Source organism: Pipistrellus kuhlii, unplaced genomic scaffold, assembly GCF_014108245.1.
Source record: "Pipistrellus kuhlii isolate mPipKuh1 unplaced genomic scaffold, mPipKuh1.p scaffold_m20_p_53, whole genome shotgun sequence".
Taxonomy (NCBI): domain Eukaryota; kingdom Metazoa; phylum Chordata; class Mammalia; order Chiroptera; family Vespertilionidae; genus Pipistrellus; species Pipistrellus kuhlii.
This window is the reverse complement of record NW_023425555.1, coordinates 1,216,974-1,231,475: the sequence shown is the minus strand read 5'-3', so window position 1 is coordinate 1,231,475 and position 14,502 is coordinate 1,216,974. Positions and strand designations below refer to the sequence as shown.

General features: G+C 55.8%; 1 protein-coding gene across 2 annotated transcripts; it reads left to right on the top strand.

Moving 5' to 3' along the window:
* The first annotated feature begins 2,439 nt into the window (after nucleotides 1–2,439).
* PHYHD1 (phytanoyl-CoA dioxygenase domain containing 1) lies at nucleotides 2,440–13,250 on the top strand. Of its 2 annotated transcripts, XM_036416259.2 has the most exons (11): nucleotides 2,440–2,524; nucleotides 5,036–5,194; nucleotides 6,963–7,038; nucleotides 7,166–7,213; nucleotides 9,013–9,068; nucleotides 9,154–9,216; nucleotides 9,789–9,810; nucleotides 11,498–11,626; nucleotides 11,880–11,996; nucleotides 12,632–12,758; nucleotides 12,861–13,250. In XM_036416259.2, the coding sequence occupies exons 1-11, from the start codon at nucleotides 2,492–2,494 to the stop codon at nucleotides 12,904–12,906; spliced, it is 876 nt and encodes a 291-aa protein (XP_036272152.1). In that variant the 5' UTR covers nucleotides 2,440–2,491; the 3' UTR covers nucleotides 12,907–13,250. The 2 variants fall into 2 exon arrangements, with proteins under 2 accessions (XP_036272152.1, XP_036272153.1); XM_036416260.1 differs by lacking the exon at nucleotides 5,036–5,194 and having other exon boundaries at nucleotides 2,477–2,524.
* The last annotated feature ends 1,252 nt before the right edge of the window (nucleotides 13,251–14,502 follow it).

Sequence of the window (14,502 nt, the reverse complement as noted above, 5' to 3'; positions counted from 1 at the left end):
CGATCCCCAGTGGGGGGCATGCAGGAGGCAGCTGACCAGTGATTCTCATCATTGATGTTTCTGTCTCTCAATCCCTTTTTTTCCCTCTATGAATTAATAAAAATATATTTTTTAAAAGAAGTTTTTAAATAAGACAAAACAAAACACCGGAGCAGAATAAATGAACAAATCTCAGGAGACCCAATTCCTTCCCCTCCCCGCCAGGATTCTCCACTTAAAACCCAGTGGTTGTCTTTTCTCTGATTGCAAGAGCAGTTTGGAAAATTCGGGTTAAATTCAAAAATAAAAACGCCCCACATTCTCCCCAGAACAGCCCCGCTAACCTTTGGTGAGTAGTCGGTAGTGTTAATGGAAAAACCACTGAAACCTGTAAAGAATTTTTGTGAGTTTATTTGAGCCAAACTGTCGACATATGCCAGAAGCAGAACCTCAGTGGATTGAGATAATGCTCCGAAGAATGGCGGGTTACATTTCTCTGTACACTGCAATCAAAGGAGGGACATAGGTGGGTTACATGGAATTCATTGGTGATGGAGTAAGGAGGCGGGAGAAAGCAAAGTGGTGGGCGCAGGAACAATTAACCTGATAACAAAGGAATTTGAGGCATCTGTCCTGGCGCCCACCACATAGCCACAAGTTACCCAGACATCTCACAGATGTGTTATCTCAGAGGCAAAAAAAGGCCTGTGGGCTCAGTAAAGAAGATCTAAATTGATCTTTGTCAGGGAAAATATCGGCCTGGGACATGACTGCCCACTATGTCCTGTGTGTAGTTAAAATATTTAATTTTCAGACCATCTTTTGTGGTTATCTTAGGTCTCTGAGTTTGCAAGACTGCCACGCAGGCCTCCCCTGAGCTGGTCAGGTCAGCATGTGGCTCTTTTCTTTCACAGTAGGCATTTACTAAGTGCCAGACCTGTGCCACGCTGTGTTAGTGGTGAATTATTCATCTTCCTTACAAGAGAGAGACTTCTGCTATCCCCAAATTATAGGCGTGGATGGAGCCCGGGCTGCCTCTGAGGCTCCCAGGGGAGCTGTTAGGCCCTCACTGCACTCCCAGCACATGTCCATCCGCTGGGTGGCTGCATCGAAGGGGCCATGCTAGCGAGTGAGCCGAGTATCTCCCACGTGGTTCTGCCACCCCCTCCCCTCCCGGCCTGACCCTGCGAACCTCTGTCCCTCCGGCTCCCGGAGCTCGGAGCTCGGAGGCACTTTCCCTCCCAGGGAGGCTGGGGCCAAGCAGCTGCGCCCACTGCGGTGCCCAGGAAACAGAATTGGACTCTGAGCCAGGGCTCCCGAGGGCCGAGCGTGTCCCTGCACTCACTCCCGAGACACTCTGTCCCTTGGCCGTTCAGAAAACGTCATTTCAGGGAAGGCCAGTGGCCGGTTTTCAGAAGCGGCAGCCGGAGGGCCTGTGTGCGGCTGAGCAGTGCTGGCCAGGAGGGGGTGTGTGCAGGCTGTTCCCGCCCCTGGCCACCGCTGTGCCAGCCTAGCTTGAGACCCCCTTGGGCCTGGAGGTAGGGAACAGGAACCGTGGCTCTCCCTCATTCTGCAGACCCAGGCCCCCTGCTCTCCAGCCTCTTCCTCTGTTTAAAAAAAAAAAAGTTTGTGTTGATTTTGGAGAGGGAGAGAGAAATAGGACCAACAATGATGAGAAAGAGAGAGTCATGGATCAGCTGTCTCCTGCACCCCCCTCCCACCCCCAAGGGATCAAGCCTGCAACCCAGGCATGTCCTCTGACGGGGACTCTAACCATGACCTCCTAGTCCATAAGTCTACGCTCAACCACTGAGGCATGTTTTGGGAGAAAAAAAAAGCTGGGCTACCTCTTCCTCCTCCTAAGGTTCTCCTTATCTTTTTCCTTCCTGTCAGCTGCAGACTGATCTCCACACTCCCTCCCACAAACCTCCCAGCACCGGGAGTGTCCAGCTGGGAGGGGACCAGACAATCCCCTGAAGAGACCTCTTCCACCTTTGGTCTGGGGATGCGCGTCCCCCAGCCTCCACCCTCCCTCCCCAGGCCTCCACCCTCCCTCCCCAGGCCTCCATCCTCCCTCCCCAGATGCTGCTGCTGGGTCTGGGGACTTGGGTCACAGTTAGTGGTGGCACCTGGGCTGGCCCTCAGATGTCCTCTTGTCTGCCCAACTTTTTTCGCCCAGATACCTCTTAAGTTCAACTTCTGGGCACCTGGAAGCAGCCAGACCTTGAAGGAGATCAGAAAGGGTTAATCCTGGATTAGCTGGGAATCTGGACCCAGGGTATGGGAGGACCCCTCTAGGCACATGAGTCAGAGAGAGCCTGAAAAAACTGCCCCAGGCTGGTCTGGCGTGGGGCTGTGGCCGGGACCGAGTTTCCTCTGGGTAGGGAATGGTTAAGTCCTTCTGGGCCTCCCAGGTTCTATCCACTCTCCCACTCTCCCTCCCGACCTTTTCCCCTCCAGCCTTGGGCACAGCACCAGCGCTGAGAGCCGCCGACCACTCAGCCTCGTCCTCATGGCCTGCCTGAGCCCCGAGCAGCTCCAGAAGGTAGGGGCCTGCAGGGTGGGGGCAGGGGGGATTGGGTAAGAGTGGGAAGACCCTCTGGACTGGACGGAAAGTACCCCGATTCCGAGAACAACCCCTGGCACACATCCCGTGACAGTTTTCAACAGAGGAAACAGAAGGCAGAGGGCTCAATTCCCCTCAGGATCTCTGGCTTCTGAACACAAAGCCTGGTGTCCAGACCACAGCCGCGGGGTGGGAAGGGAGTGTGTGCATATGTGACCAAAACCCATAATAAGGCTCCGGGATCCGCCAGTCCCAGCCGCCCGGGATCCGGGCCTGCGATTCGGGGGCGGGGCCGGCCCGGGGTGAGCCATGCTTGGGTGCCAGGGTCCATTTACTTTAAACACAAAAGCTTAGCTCATGGGAATGGGAGAGACACAGGCTTTTCAATAACATGACCCTTGTTCGTTTCTGATGACGAGAGAAAAGTGCAGGAAGACCCAGAGGGGCCATGCCCTCAATCCTTACGCTGGCACAGCATTTTGGTATGCAGCCGCGGAATCTTTGTAAGGCCCCTGGTGATAGCTGGGAATGATTGCTTTGAGCCATCTGCCCAAGTTCTCACAGTGGCCAGGATACTTATTTGCATTTGGCTTTTTTTCCCCTCCCCATCAGGAATATATTTCCATGTCAGTAAATATTTTTCTACCACATGACGTTTTTCAGATGTTGTGTCCCAGACAGACCGACCGTACTCGGTTGAACAAATCCCTTTGTGCTGAGCATGTAGATTATTTCTGACTCATTGCCGTCACTGAACAAGCCTCGTGAACACCCCCTCACCTTCATCTTTGCTCCCCTGTTTGATAATCCTCCGACTTCTGTTCATTTGTTTATTTTTAATTCGCACTCAAGAATATGTTTAGGGAAAGGGAAAGAGAGAGAGAGAGAAAGAGGAGTTGGTTGCCTTCCCAAACTCACCCTGACCAGGGATCGAACCTAGATATGTGCCCTGATTGGGAATCGAACCCACAACCTCTTGGTGTACTTGGCTCCAACTCACTGAACCACCCAGCCAGGGCCCTCCAATGTCTTATCTCAAGAATGCTAGCCCTGTGTCAGGATCTCGGGTATGCACACTTAGCTGCGGGTGACCCAGTTCCCAGGGGGGTGGTTTTCGGCTTGATTCTGAGATGAGGATTGAGTTTCCATCACGCAGAGCTGCCCAGAGACTGAGGGCCCAGGGGGGGGGGGGGGGAGAAGGGCGGGCGCACAAATATCCCAACACCCTGTTGTGCATGGGAGGCGGAGCTGAGCGTCCGTGGAAGAGGGAATGGGGTCAGTCATTGGACATCGGACACTTCGCAGGGGTTCAGGAGGTGACTCAATGCCCCTATTCAGGCGACAGCTTCAAATCTGCAAGGAAAATGCAGGTGCTCTTTCCTACCCCCATAGCCTCAGAATGAGGGGACGGGGCAAATCAGAGCAAGGGCTTTAATGCCCAACTGCACTCATGCCAAAGCCCAGCCCCCCCGGCGTGGCCTGACCCCTGCCACCCTCCCATCTCCCTTCCAGGCCTCCCCCACTCTGCACCATCGGGTCCCCATCCTGCTCCCTCCCCTGGAGTGCTCCTCCTGGTCCCTCCCCCTCCCATTATCCTGCTGGTCCCTTTAAATGTCACTTCCTCAGGGCTGTTGCCCTGAGACCTCCTGTCCTCCCCATCTGGTTCCCATTAGACTCTTCCTTTAGTTCCACAACGGCCCTCTCCCTCCTGGCTCTCAGCAGTTTGTGACATCTGCTCCCCTGGTGCGGCCTGTTCCCCTCAGCCAGCCTCCTCCGCTGGACTGGAAGCTCTGGGAAGGCAGGCATCCTGGCTGGTTTCTTGTCACTGAGTCTCCGGCTGCTAAAACCGTATTTGGTGCACAGGCTGTGCTCCATCAATTATAACATGAATGAGGTTATATTCCCCTGTGGTCCAAGCTCAGTGGACGGGGAAGGGGGACACCTTACCTTTCCCTTCCCCCTTCCATCGTTCCAGAGAGGAAGGGAGAGGGAGAGAGAAACACTGATGAGAGAGGAACATTGACCAACTGCCTCCTGCATGCCCCCACTGGGGATCGATCCCCTGATCTTTTGGTTCATGGGTCAACACTCAACAGCTGCCGAAACTGATTTGGCTCAGTGGATAGAGTGTCCCACGTTCGATTCTGGTCAAGGGCATGTAACTTGGTTGCAGGCACATCCCCAGGAGGGGGTGTGCAGGAGGCAGCTGATTGATGTTTCTAACTCTCTAGCCCTCTCCCTTCCTCTCTGTAAAAAAAAAAATCAAATAAAAAAAATATATTTTTAAAAACACTCAACAGCTGAGCTACACTGGCTGGGCTTCTCCAGCCAATATGGACTGCTCCTCCCTGGGGGCCGAGCACTGTGGCCAGGTGGGGGCAGAGCAATGGACAGGACACTTGGTCCTGCCTTCACATGGTTTGGGGTCCAGTCAGTTCTCCAGGAAAGAATGTCTGAGGGCAGGGAAGCTGAGCCCCCTCCTGCCTGTAGTTCCAGGAGGATGGGTTCCTGGTGCTGGAAGGATTCTTGTCTGCAGACGAGTGTGCAGCCATGCAGCAGAGGATCGCGGAGATAGTGGCCGAGATGGACGTCCCGCTCCACTGCCGCACAGAGTTTTCCACGCAGGAGGAGGAGCAGCTGCGGGCGCAGGTGGGTGCTGGGGCAGCGAAGGTGCCATCTGGTCTTTGATGGGGGCTCAGGCCCCAGCCAGAGCGGCAGACTGGAGGCCCTCGGCTCATTCTGAAAACGGATGGGCTCCAGCCTTCCATGTGCCAGGCTGCAGGCTAAGTGTCCTGTATGCATAGTTTCTCCGATCCTCAGTATGAATGTCTAAGGCCAGCATTCTGGTCCCCATTTGACAGGTGGGGAAAGTGAAGGTTGACCCAAACCATGGGATTTTAACCCAGGTCTGTCTGGTACCAAACCCATGCCGTTCACTGCTCTGCCCTTTTCCTCAGTAGCTCTCCTGTCTCAAAGGGCCTCCTGGTGGCCAGGGATCCAACATGAGCCAGGTGATTCTGATGTGCCCACCTGGGTAGGGCTTCGCCCGCCTGTGAGGCTGGAAACTCTGCCCGTTTCCCTCCAGGGACCTAATACCACTCAGTCCAGTTTGAGACGGGGAAGTTGAGATTTGGGGATTCGTCCACAGTTCTCTACCGAACCCCCAAGCCAACACTGTCTGTGGTCCAGGCCCCCCAATGGGCCTCACTCACACTCATGCTGAGGAGCTGCTGCCACCTGGTGGGCACAAAGGGTATCACAATGGCCGAAGCCATGCAATCAAACAGGACGGGGACTTCAGGAGGAAAAGGGTTACAGAATAATTTCCTCTAAAGGGTTAGTTTCAATTGTCAGCCTTCTACATCTAACATCGTCACCTGCAATGTCATTAATATCAATTACGCTTCCCTGACATGTTTCCCTCCCCCTATCCTGGTACAGAGGAGCTAAGTAATGAAACACACACACACACCACACAACAACAACAAACCTTTCACTTTTCAGTGAGGAAGGCTTTGAAGGGGCCATGTAGACACGTGTAAAGCAGTGGCAGGACCCACGTTTGCCGTGCAGAAAGGCAGGGAGGTGGCGGCCAAGGGTGGCTGAAGCCACAGGAAAACATGGGACGTCTTTCTGGAACATCATTTCCAGGTGATGCTGAGAAATCGGACATGATATTAAAGTTAACAGGGAGAGGTGACTAAGACATAAAGAACAGGCATCGCTCATATTCATCAAGCACAGCCATGCCCTTGTGGAGTGTTCTCTAGTTAGCAGCAGTAACGTTAGCAAAAGCAGATGCATGTGACTCAACGGCTCTCCAAGGATGGTCCTGTGCTCTGTATGTACCTGCTCCTGATCCTTACAACCCCCCGGAGACAGGAGCCCTAACAGCAGCTGCGTCTCACGAGGAAACGAAGTGCAGAGAGGCTCGGCAGCGTGGCTCTAGTCACACAGCCGGTCAGCAGCAGCGCTGGGACCCCAACCCCAGTACTCTGGCGGCAGGGCCTGTGCTGTCCCTGCTATAAGATTCGCCTCTACCTCAAGCCTCCAACAACCCCTGGAGGTCAGTTCTGTTATTATCCCCTTTGCAGGAGGAAGCGGAGGCTCTGAGAGGCACCCCAAGCGCCCCAGCCTATGGGGCCCCAGGCCGGTTTGATTCCAGCGCCTGGTAGGAATCACACCATGTCCAGCTTGCGTCATGTGACTTATTAAGAGGTTTCCAAGAAATGTCGGGCTTGTAGCTCCCAGCTGTGCTCCCATTCCCTTCTGCCTCGGTGGGCAGGTTTGGGGAGCACCAGGGGGCCGCGAGCCCTGTGGGTGGGAAGCCTGCGAGCCCTCTTCCCTCCTCGCCAGGCCCACCTCTGACCCCGCGAGGCGATGCCCACTCAGTCTCTCTGATGTCCCTTCTCCACAGGGCAGCACCGACTATTTCTTGAGCAGCGGCGACAAGATTCGGTTCTTCTTTGAGAAAGGGGTTTTTGACAAGAAAGGTTTGGAGCTGGGGCCTAGGGGTGGGGGTACACTGGACTCAGGTATCTGTCCCCAGGGTGGCGGGGGGTGCTACCCAGGGAGGCTGGACTCTAGCTCTTCAGCCCGTCCCTGTTCCTTGTGCCACAGGAAACTTCCTGGTCCCCCCGGAGAAAGCCATCAACAAGATTGGCCACGGTGAGCGGGCACCTTGGGGGGGACTTGATAAACTGAGGCCTGGCCTGGGGGGGTTAAGGGTTACCCAAAGCAAGCAGGTTAGTGGCCCAGCAAGTGGCATTTCTTTTTTTCTTCAATATATTTTATTGCTCTGACCGGTTTGACTCAGTGGATAGAGCATCGGCCTGCGAACTCAAGGGTTCCGGGTTCGATTCTGGTCAAGGGCATGTACCGTGGTTGCGGGCACATTCCCAGTGGGGGGTGTGCAAGAGGCAGCTGATCGAAGATTATGATTCTCTCTCATCGATGTTTCTAGCTCTCTATCCCTCTCCCTCTCTCTCTGTAAGAAATTAAGTGGGGGGTGTGCAAGAGGCAGCTGACTGAAGATTATGATTCTCTCTCATCGATGTTTCTAGCTCTCTATCCCTCCCCCTTTCTCTCTGTAAGAGAGAGCTAGAAACATTGATGAGAGAGAAACATCGATCAGCTGCTCCCGCACACTCCCCATTGGGTATGTGCCTGAAACCAAGGCACATGCTCTTGACTGGAATTGAACCTGAGAACCTTCAGTCCGTAGGCCGACACTCTATCCACTGAGCCAAACCGGTGAGGGCACAAGTGGCATTTCTGACAGCAGTGCTCCCTGCTCCTCTGCACCTCATGATGCTAATCACATGGCACTGGGACGAGGGGTCCACAGAACCCCCCACCAAGGTGGGCACAGGCAGAGCCCCCCTGGCCTGGGGCTGATCCAGGCCCTGGGCATGGAGCTCTGGGTCCCGCTGCTTTGGAGTCTCCTTAAGGAGCACCTAACCTGCTGACACGGTCCCTGCTCGGAGACCCCAAACCGAGCTAGGAAGCGGGTGTTGGTTTTGGTTTGGTTTTCAGTCTGATACATTAGCATTTATTTGGTAGACTGCTTATTAGGGTACTGTTTTATGTTAATCACTGAGAAAATGCTTTTGTTGATTTTTAGAGAGAGAGGAAGGGGGAGAGGGAGCAAGACATTGATGTGTGAGAGAAACATCAGTCTGATGCCTCCCATATGTGCCCTGACCTGGAATCGAACCCGCAACCTTTTGGTGTTTGAAACGCTCCAACCAACTTAGTCACCTGACTAGGGCTATATTGCTTATTTTTAAACTTAAAGTTGTATCATCGTAGTTTTGTAAAAAATGGTCATAAAATACATACATAAATTTTACCGTTGAACAATTTTGAAGTGTACAACTGAGTGGCATTTAAGTACATTCAACCCTCACTTTTTAAAAACTGAGGTATGATTGACATATAACATTTCTCTCTCTCTCTCACATACACACACACACACACACACACACACACACACACACCGATTTTTGATTGTTTTGTAACACAGCCAATAAGAGAGGAGTGGCTGATGCAGGCCCTGGGCTGTGGTTGTATGATTGGCCCTGTGAGTCTGAGGCAGCATGGGAGGGGACGGGCCTGCTAGTCCCATTGTGCAGAGGGGCACACTGAGGCTTACAGAGAGAGGCCACATGGAGTGAGTGGCAATACGGAGACTGTCACCACGGAGCCCTCTGTCCTCTGAGGAGTGGGGAGTCAGGGCTGGAGTGATTCTCAGAGGTCTGGAAGGTCAAGAATACGGTCATGGGTGAAGTGGGACCTGTGATGGGGTGAGGTTGTCTGAGGGGCCCACTTTCTGGTTATAAACAAGCAGAAAGCTTAATGCACACACAATCGGTGAGAACGAGACTCGAGTCTGGATGGCCAGAGCTAGGCGTGGGGGGGCGGGTGTCGGGGCTGGGGACTGGCCCATCAGCCCACCTCTCCTGCAGCTCTGCATGCCCATGACCCTGTCTTCAAGCGTGTCACACACTCCCCCAAGATGCAGGTGAGCAGAGGCGGGGGTGAGGGTGGGTGGCTAGACCGGAAGTGAGTGTGGCTAGGCTGGCAGTGTGACCTCTGCCCCCTTCCAGGCCTTGGCCAGAAGTCTGGGCCTCCAGATGCCTGTGGTGGTGCAGAGCATGTACATCTTTAAGGTGAGCTCCCTGGCTTCCCCGGGCCTCAGTTTACCCTCCAGTAAAATGGGCAGAGTGCTCATACCAGGACCCTCCTTTTTGGGGGAAGTAAAAAAATGGCTTCCCAGGTTATTGCTAAGTTGGGGGAAGAGCATGCAAAATCGGTCTTCTCTGGCTAAGGCACCTGCACTTGGTTGGTGCTCAGTTAAAATGTGGTGGCAGGAGGGAGGGAGATCCCTCGGACTACCTCCTCCCTTTGGCGATTGAAATGCTCTGCTCCCAGCTTTCAAGGCCCCGCTCAGTACCACCTCCTCCAAGAAGCCTTCCAGCTCCCTTGGGAAGAGGCACTGGCCTGGTCCCAGCCTCTGTGGCTGCCCCTCACCTCTGCCTCATGTTCCGTTAGGCACGTGCACGGCCAGCCTGGGGGTGCCCTGCAGGGCGGGTGGTTTTCCTCTTTGCAGCCCTCCACCCTCCAGGTGCTCAGTAGATGGTGCTGATGGGAAGTCCTGGGAGGCAAACACCGGGCCAGGGAGGAGCTTCCTGCCCCTCCCCTGCCTCCTCTGCTCTCACCCGGCCCCTCCTCTCTCTTGCAGCAGCCTCACTTTGGCGGCGAAGGTGAGCCCCGGGCGGGCTGTGTGCCCAGCAGAGGCCGTGGTGGGAGATCTGGGATGGTGGCTGCTGAGTCTTCGAGGGAGGGAAGGTGCTGGCCGCGATGCCCGTGGGCCAGGGAAGAGAAGCCACCGTCCGGTCCTTCCTGGGACAGTGGATGGGGGCATCCTGGAGCCCCGCACAGTGGTCCCCGAACCTGGGCGCACTCGTCGCTGGTTAAAACACAGGTTCCCGGGCCCCTCTCCCTGCGATCACCAGCCAGTAGGGCTGCCGGGCCGGGAATCCTGTGTTCTTACCGAGTTCCCTGGAATACCCACTCAGCAGAGAAACCGATTAATTCCAACACCCTGGATGCACAGATACCTGTACGCCCCCTCGTGGGCGGCCAGCCACTTCTGCTCAGACACCTCCCGTGACATAAGCTCGCCCCTCACAGGCAGCCACTCTTCTCACAGGAGCCCCAGCTGCCTCCTGTGACCTCCTCCATTCGGTCAGGACTGTCCCTGACGATCTGGCACCCCCACTTCCTTCAGCCATCCCTCTCCAAACGTTCTGGGGTGCCCCTTTAGGACACCTTTCTCTTGACGTTGTCTGAATTGTCCGTGTGCCCCTTCCAGTTTGTGCTCAGAAAACACAGTTCCCCAGGAAGGAAGGGAGAGGCTAGTACTGCTTCACTTGGTTGTTACCAAGACAATGGCCTTTGGTCACTGGTCCCCAACCGGACTGGGCCCCAGCACCAGGGAGGGGTACTTATGGATGCTATTAGTAGGCCCCTCCACCACCCCTCCCCACACACGCTTTGTGCTCAACTGCCCAGACTTACACCGCTGGGCAGAGTTAAATAGCAGCTACTTTTTTGTTTTTTGTCAGTCCTCACCAGAGGATATTTTTCGATTGATTTTTTTTTTAAAGTATATTTTATTGATTTTACACAGAGAGGAATTGAGAGGGACAGAGAGTTAGAAACGTCGATGAGAGAGAGACATCGACCAGCTGCCTCTTGCACACCCCCCACTGGGGATGTGCCCGCAACCAAGGTACATGCCCTTGACCGGAATCGAACCCGGGACCTTTCAGTCCGCAGGCCGACGCTCTATCCACTGAGCCAAACCGGTCCCGGCTGATTTTTAGGTTGGAAGAGAGACAAGGAGAGACAGAGAGAAACATTGATGTGAGAGAGACACATGACTGGTTGCCTTTCAAGACACATGATTTGATCTCTGGACAGAACCCTGACCAGGGATCAAGCCTTCAACCGAAGTATTTGCCCTTGACTGGAATCGAACCCGGGGTCCTTCAAGCTGCGGGCCAAGGGTCTATCTACTGAGCAAAACCAGCTGGGGCTATAGCAGCTGCTTTTCATTTGTTTCTCCATCTCCATTTATCCCCTCTCTGTCCTCTTCCTCCTCCAGTTAGCAGCTGCCTTTTAGCAGGTAACACAGGTGGTATCCGCACCTTCTCACATCGTGAAATCCTCCCGCAATCCCAGGGGGCAGTTAGTGTTGTTGGGGCCACTTTACAGTTTAGGAAATTGGAGCTTTGAGAGGTGAAATCTCTTGTTCTGAGTCTCCTGGCCAGGAAGTGGCAAAACTCTAAGGGATCCTGGGAAGCTGGGCTGGAGGGCTCAGAGAGGATTGGGGACGGGGAAAAGCCCCAGGTGAGTGGGGCTGGCTCATGGCCGTGGGTGCTGCAGTCTCCTCTCACCAGGACGCCTCCTTCCTGTACACGGAGCCCCTGGGCCGGGTGTTGGGCCTGTGGATGGCGCTGGAGGACGCCACGCTGGAGAACGGCTGCCTGTGGTTCATCCCCGGCTCGCACACCGGTGAGGACACCTGTCTCCCCGCCAACTCACACCCCACCTACCCGTCTCCCCGCCAACTCACACCCCACCGCCCCCGTCTCCCCACCAACTCACACCCCACCCTTCCCCGTCTCCCCGCCAACTCACACCCCACCGTCCCCCTCTCCCCGCCAACTCACACCCCACCCTTCCCCGTCTCCCCGCCAACTCACACCCCACCTGCCCCGAGAGGGCCCTGGGAAAGAAAGAACAAAGGTTCCACCTTGATCTGCAGGTGGAGTGGCGAGAAGGATGGTCCGGGCCCCTGCTGGCTCGGTGCCTGGCACCAGCTTCCTGGGGTCGGAGCCAGCCCGGGATAACAGCCTCTTTGTGCCTACGCCAGTGCGCAGAGGTAGGCAGGGCGCAGAGGGCGGGAAGGCAGGGCCTGTGGCCTTGCCCGTGGGTCTCTGCTGGCCCTGAGCCCCCACTCACCGGAGTGCTGTGTGGTCACCGAATGCGAGTCACTGGACCCCGGGAAACCGGGAGGCAGTGAATTAACACCAAGCCCCTGGTCAGACTAGACTCCGGATTTCGCTATTTCTGGGCGCTTTGGGCAAATGACTGAATCTCCCCGAGCCCGTTTGTCCAGATGGGAAGTGGGGAAGCTGGTGAGATGTGCCTAAGGTGTCACACAGAACCTGTGTGGCGCACAGCAAGTGCCCCCCGATGCCAGCTCCTAGCGCCCCTCTCCCTTTTGGAAAAGGGAAAACTGAGGTCCAACTCAGCCCTCACTGGCCAGAGCCCAGCTGACCAGCCCAGCTCCGCCTGGTCCTGCAAACACCACGGAAGGATGCTCTTGCGAAAGCTGGCCAGGGGCACAGGCCCCCAGAAGGGCCCGGATCCCGGGGACCCATGTCCCACAGCACAGCCTGATCCGGGCAGGCTGCAGGCCCTCGTGATGGGAATGGATGGGGAGGTGAACAGGCCACAAACTGCTGGAGCCTGGCAGGGCCCGTGTCCCTTCCTGACCTGCTGCGTCCCTGCCAGGGGCCCTTGTCCTGATCCACGGAGAAGTGGTGCACAAGAGCGAGCTGAACCTCTCTGACCGCTCGCGCCAGGCCTACACTCTCCACCTCATGGAGGCCTCTGGCACCACCTGGAGCCCCGAGAACTGGTAGGTGGTAGGTGTGCCCCGTCCCCTAAAGAGGCCTGGAGGCCGGGGGCAGGGGGGGGAGCGGTAATACTGACATCTCAGGTCATCTCCTGTCTCCTGCAGGCTCCAGCCGACAGCTGAGCTGCCCTTCCCCGCACTGTACACCTAAAGGCTCCGCAGGCCTGGGCACGGCCCCTCCGGGGAAGCTGTGGCCGCAGACACCAGCACCTGTCGACCGTCCAGCTGCAGCGGGAAGTCACCTCTCTGCTCCTGAGCTTTCCTTCTGCCAGTGTCTGTGCCCCTTGGCCCTGCAGACAGGCGGGCAAGGACAGGGGGCGGCTGGGCAGCGGGAACCCTCCCCGCTGCCCCAACACAAGCTCCCTCTGGAGGCGGCTCTCGGCTACAAAAGGGTTCTGGCCACTCCTCCGCCAGCTTCTTCCTCTTCTCGCCCCTCAGACAGAACGTTATTACAGCGCAAGGCACCGAATAAAAATGAAATGACTTCCGAATGCAGCTTCCCGATCCTTCTTTGCCGAGCAGACACGTTGCCAGAATGAAGGCCCTGCCGAAAGCCATCCCACGTATCCCAGCCTGCCTGGTAGGACTGTCATTTTCCTAACAAGTCACCTTTAGTGGGCACTCACTCCCTGAGCTGAGCTTCACTTGCGTCCCACGGGGTCCTCACCCCGATGGACCACCACGTTCGCAGGATAAGGGAGCTGTGCAGGTCACACAGCTGTGGAGATGTTCAGGAGCTCGGCCTGTGCGCCTCCCCTTGCGGAGGGAGAAGACTATCTATCAGGGCTGGGAACCTAGTCCCGATTCTGGTCCCGGCTCTGAGCCCAAGTACCTTCCTAACCTCAGGCCACGCCCTTCCTCTCTCTGGCCCTGACAGGGGGCCTCCATGGGTCCCTCCTGCCTGGGACCGGCTGGCAGACCTTTTGTAGGAACATCTACCAAATCCAGACCCTGTTTAGCTGGGGTCTCCCCCGGAGACTGCAAACCAGGGGCTATTAGCTGACTGCAGAGCAGACATGTTTTGTCAGGGCCTTGGCATTTTTATTATTTAAAAAATATTTTTATTTCAGAGAGGAAGGGAGAGGGGGAGATAGAAACATCAGTGATGACAGGGACTCATTGATCGGCTGCCTCCTGCATGCCCCCTACTGGGGATTGAGCCTGAAACCCGGGCATGTGCCCTTGACTGGATTCAAACCTGGGACCCGTCAGTCCCCTGGCTGATGCTCTATCCACTGAGCCAGACCAGGTAGGGCACCTTGATATTTTCATAAAAATTTCTTAAAATTGAGCGATTTCACAAAACAAGATTTCTAGACTTCCTTGAAAGAACAGGTCAACAGCACTGGGCCAGTGGGCTGCCATGCTGACAACTTCCCGTCCTCGGTCACTGCATTCCTGCTGGCCTGGGCGGCCGTGGGAGTGTGTGCCCTTGTTTCCAGCCCCAACTGTGTGCACGGACACATGGCACAAAGGACAGACGCCTTTCCCGAGACCACAGGAGGCGAGTCAAAACCGCTGCTCTTCCCCGACATTCTGCCACCTCCTGTGGCCAGCAGAAGGGAGTCAGAGAAGGGGAGGGTTTGTCAAGTCTTTGAGATCCAAAAGAATGTCTCAATTCTTTTCGGAGGGAAAGGACATGGCGGCAATCCCACGAGCTCCCCGGACCGCCCCTCCTGGCGTCTGGCCTTAGTGGGCCCAAGTTCTCAGCCCTCCCTGTGGCCCTCCCGCAGGCTGGGTGGAAGTG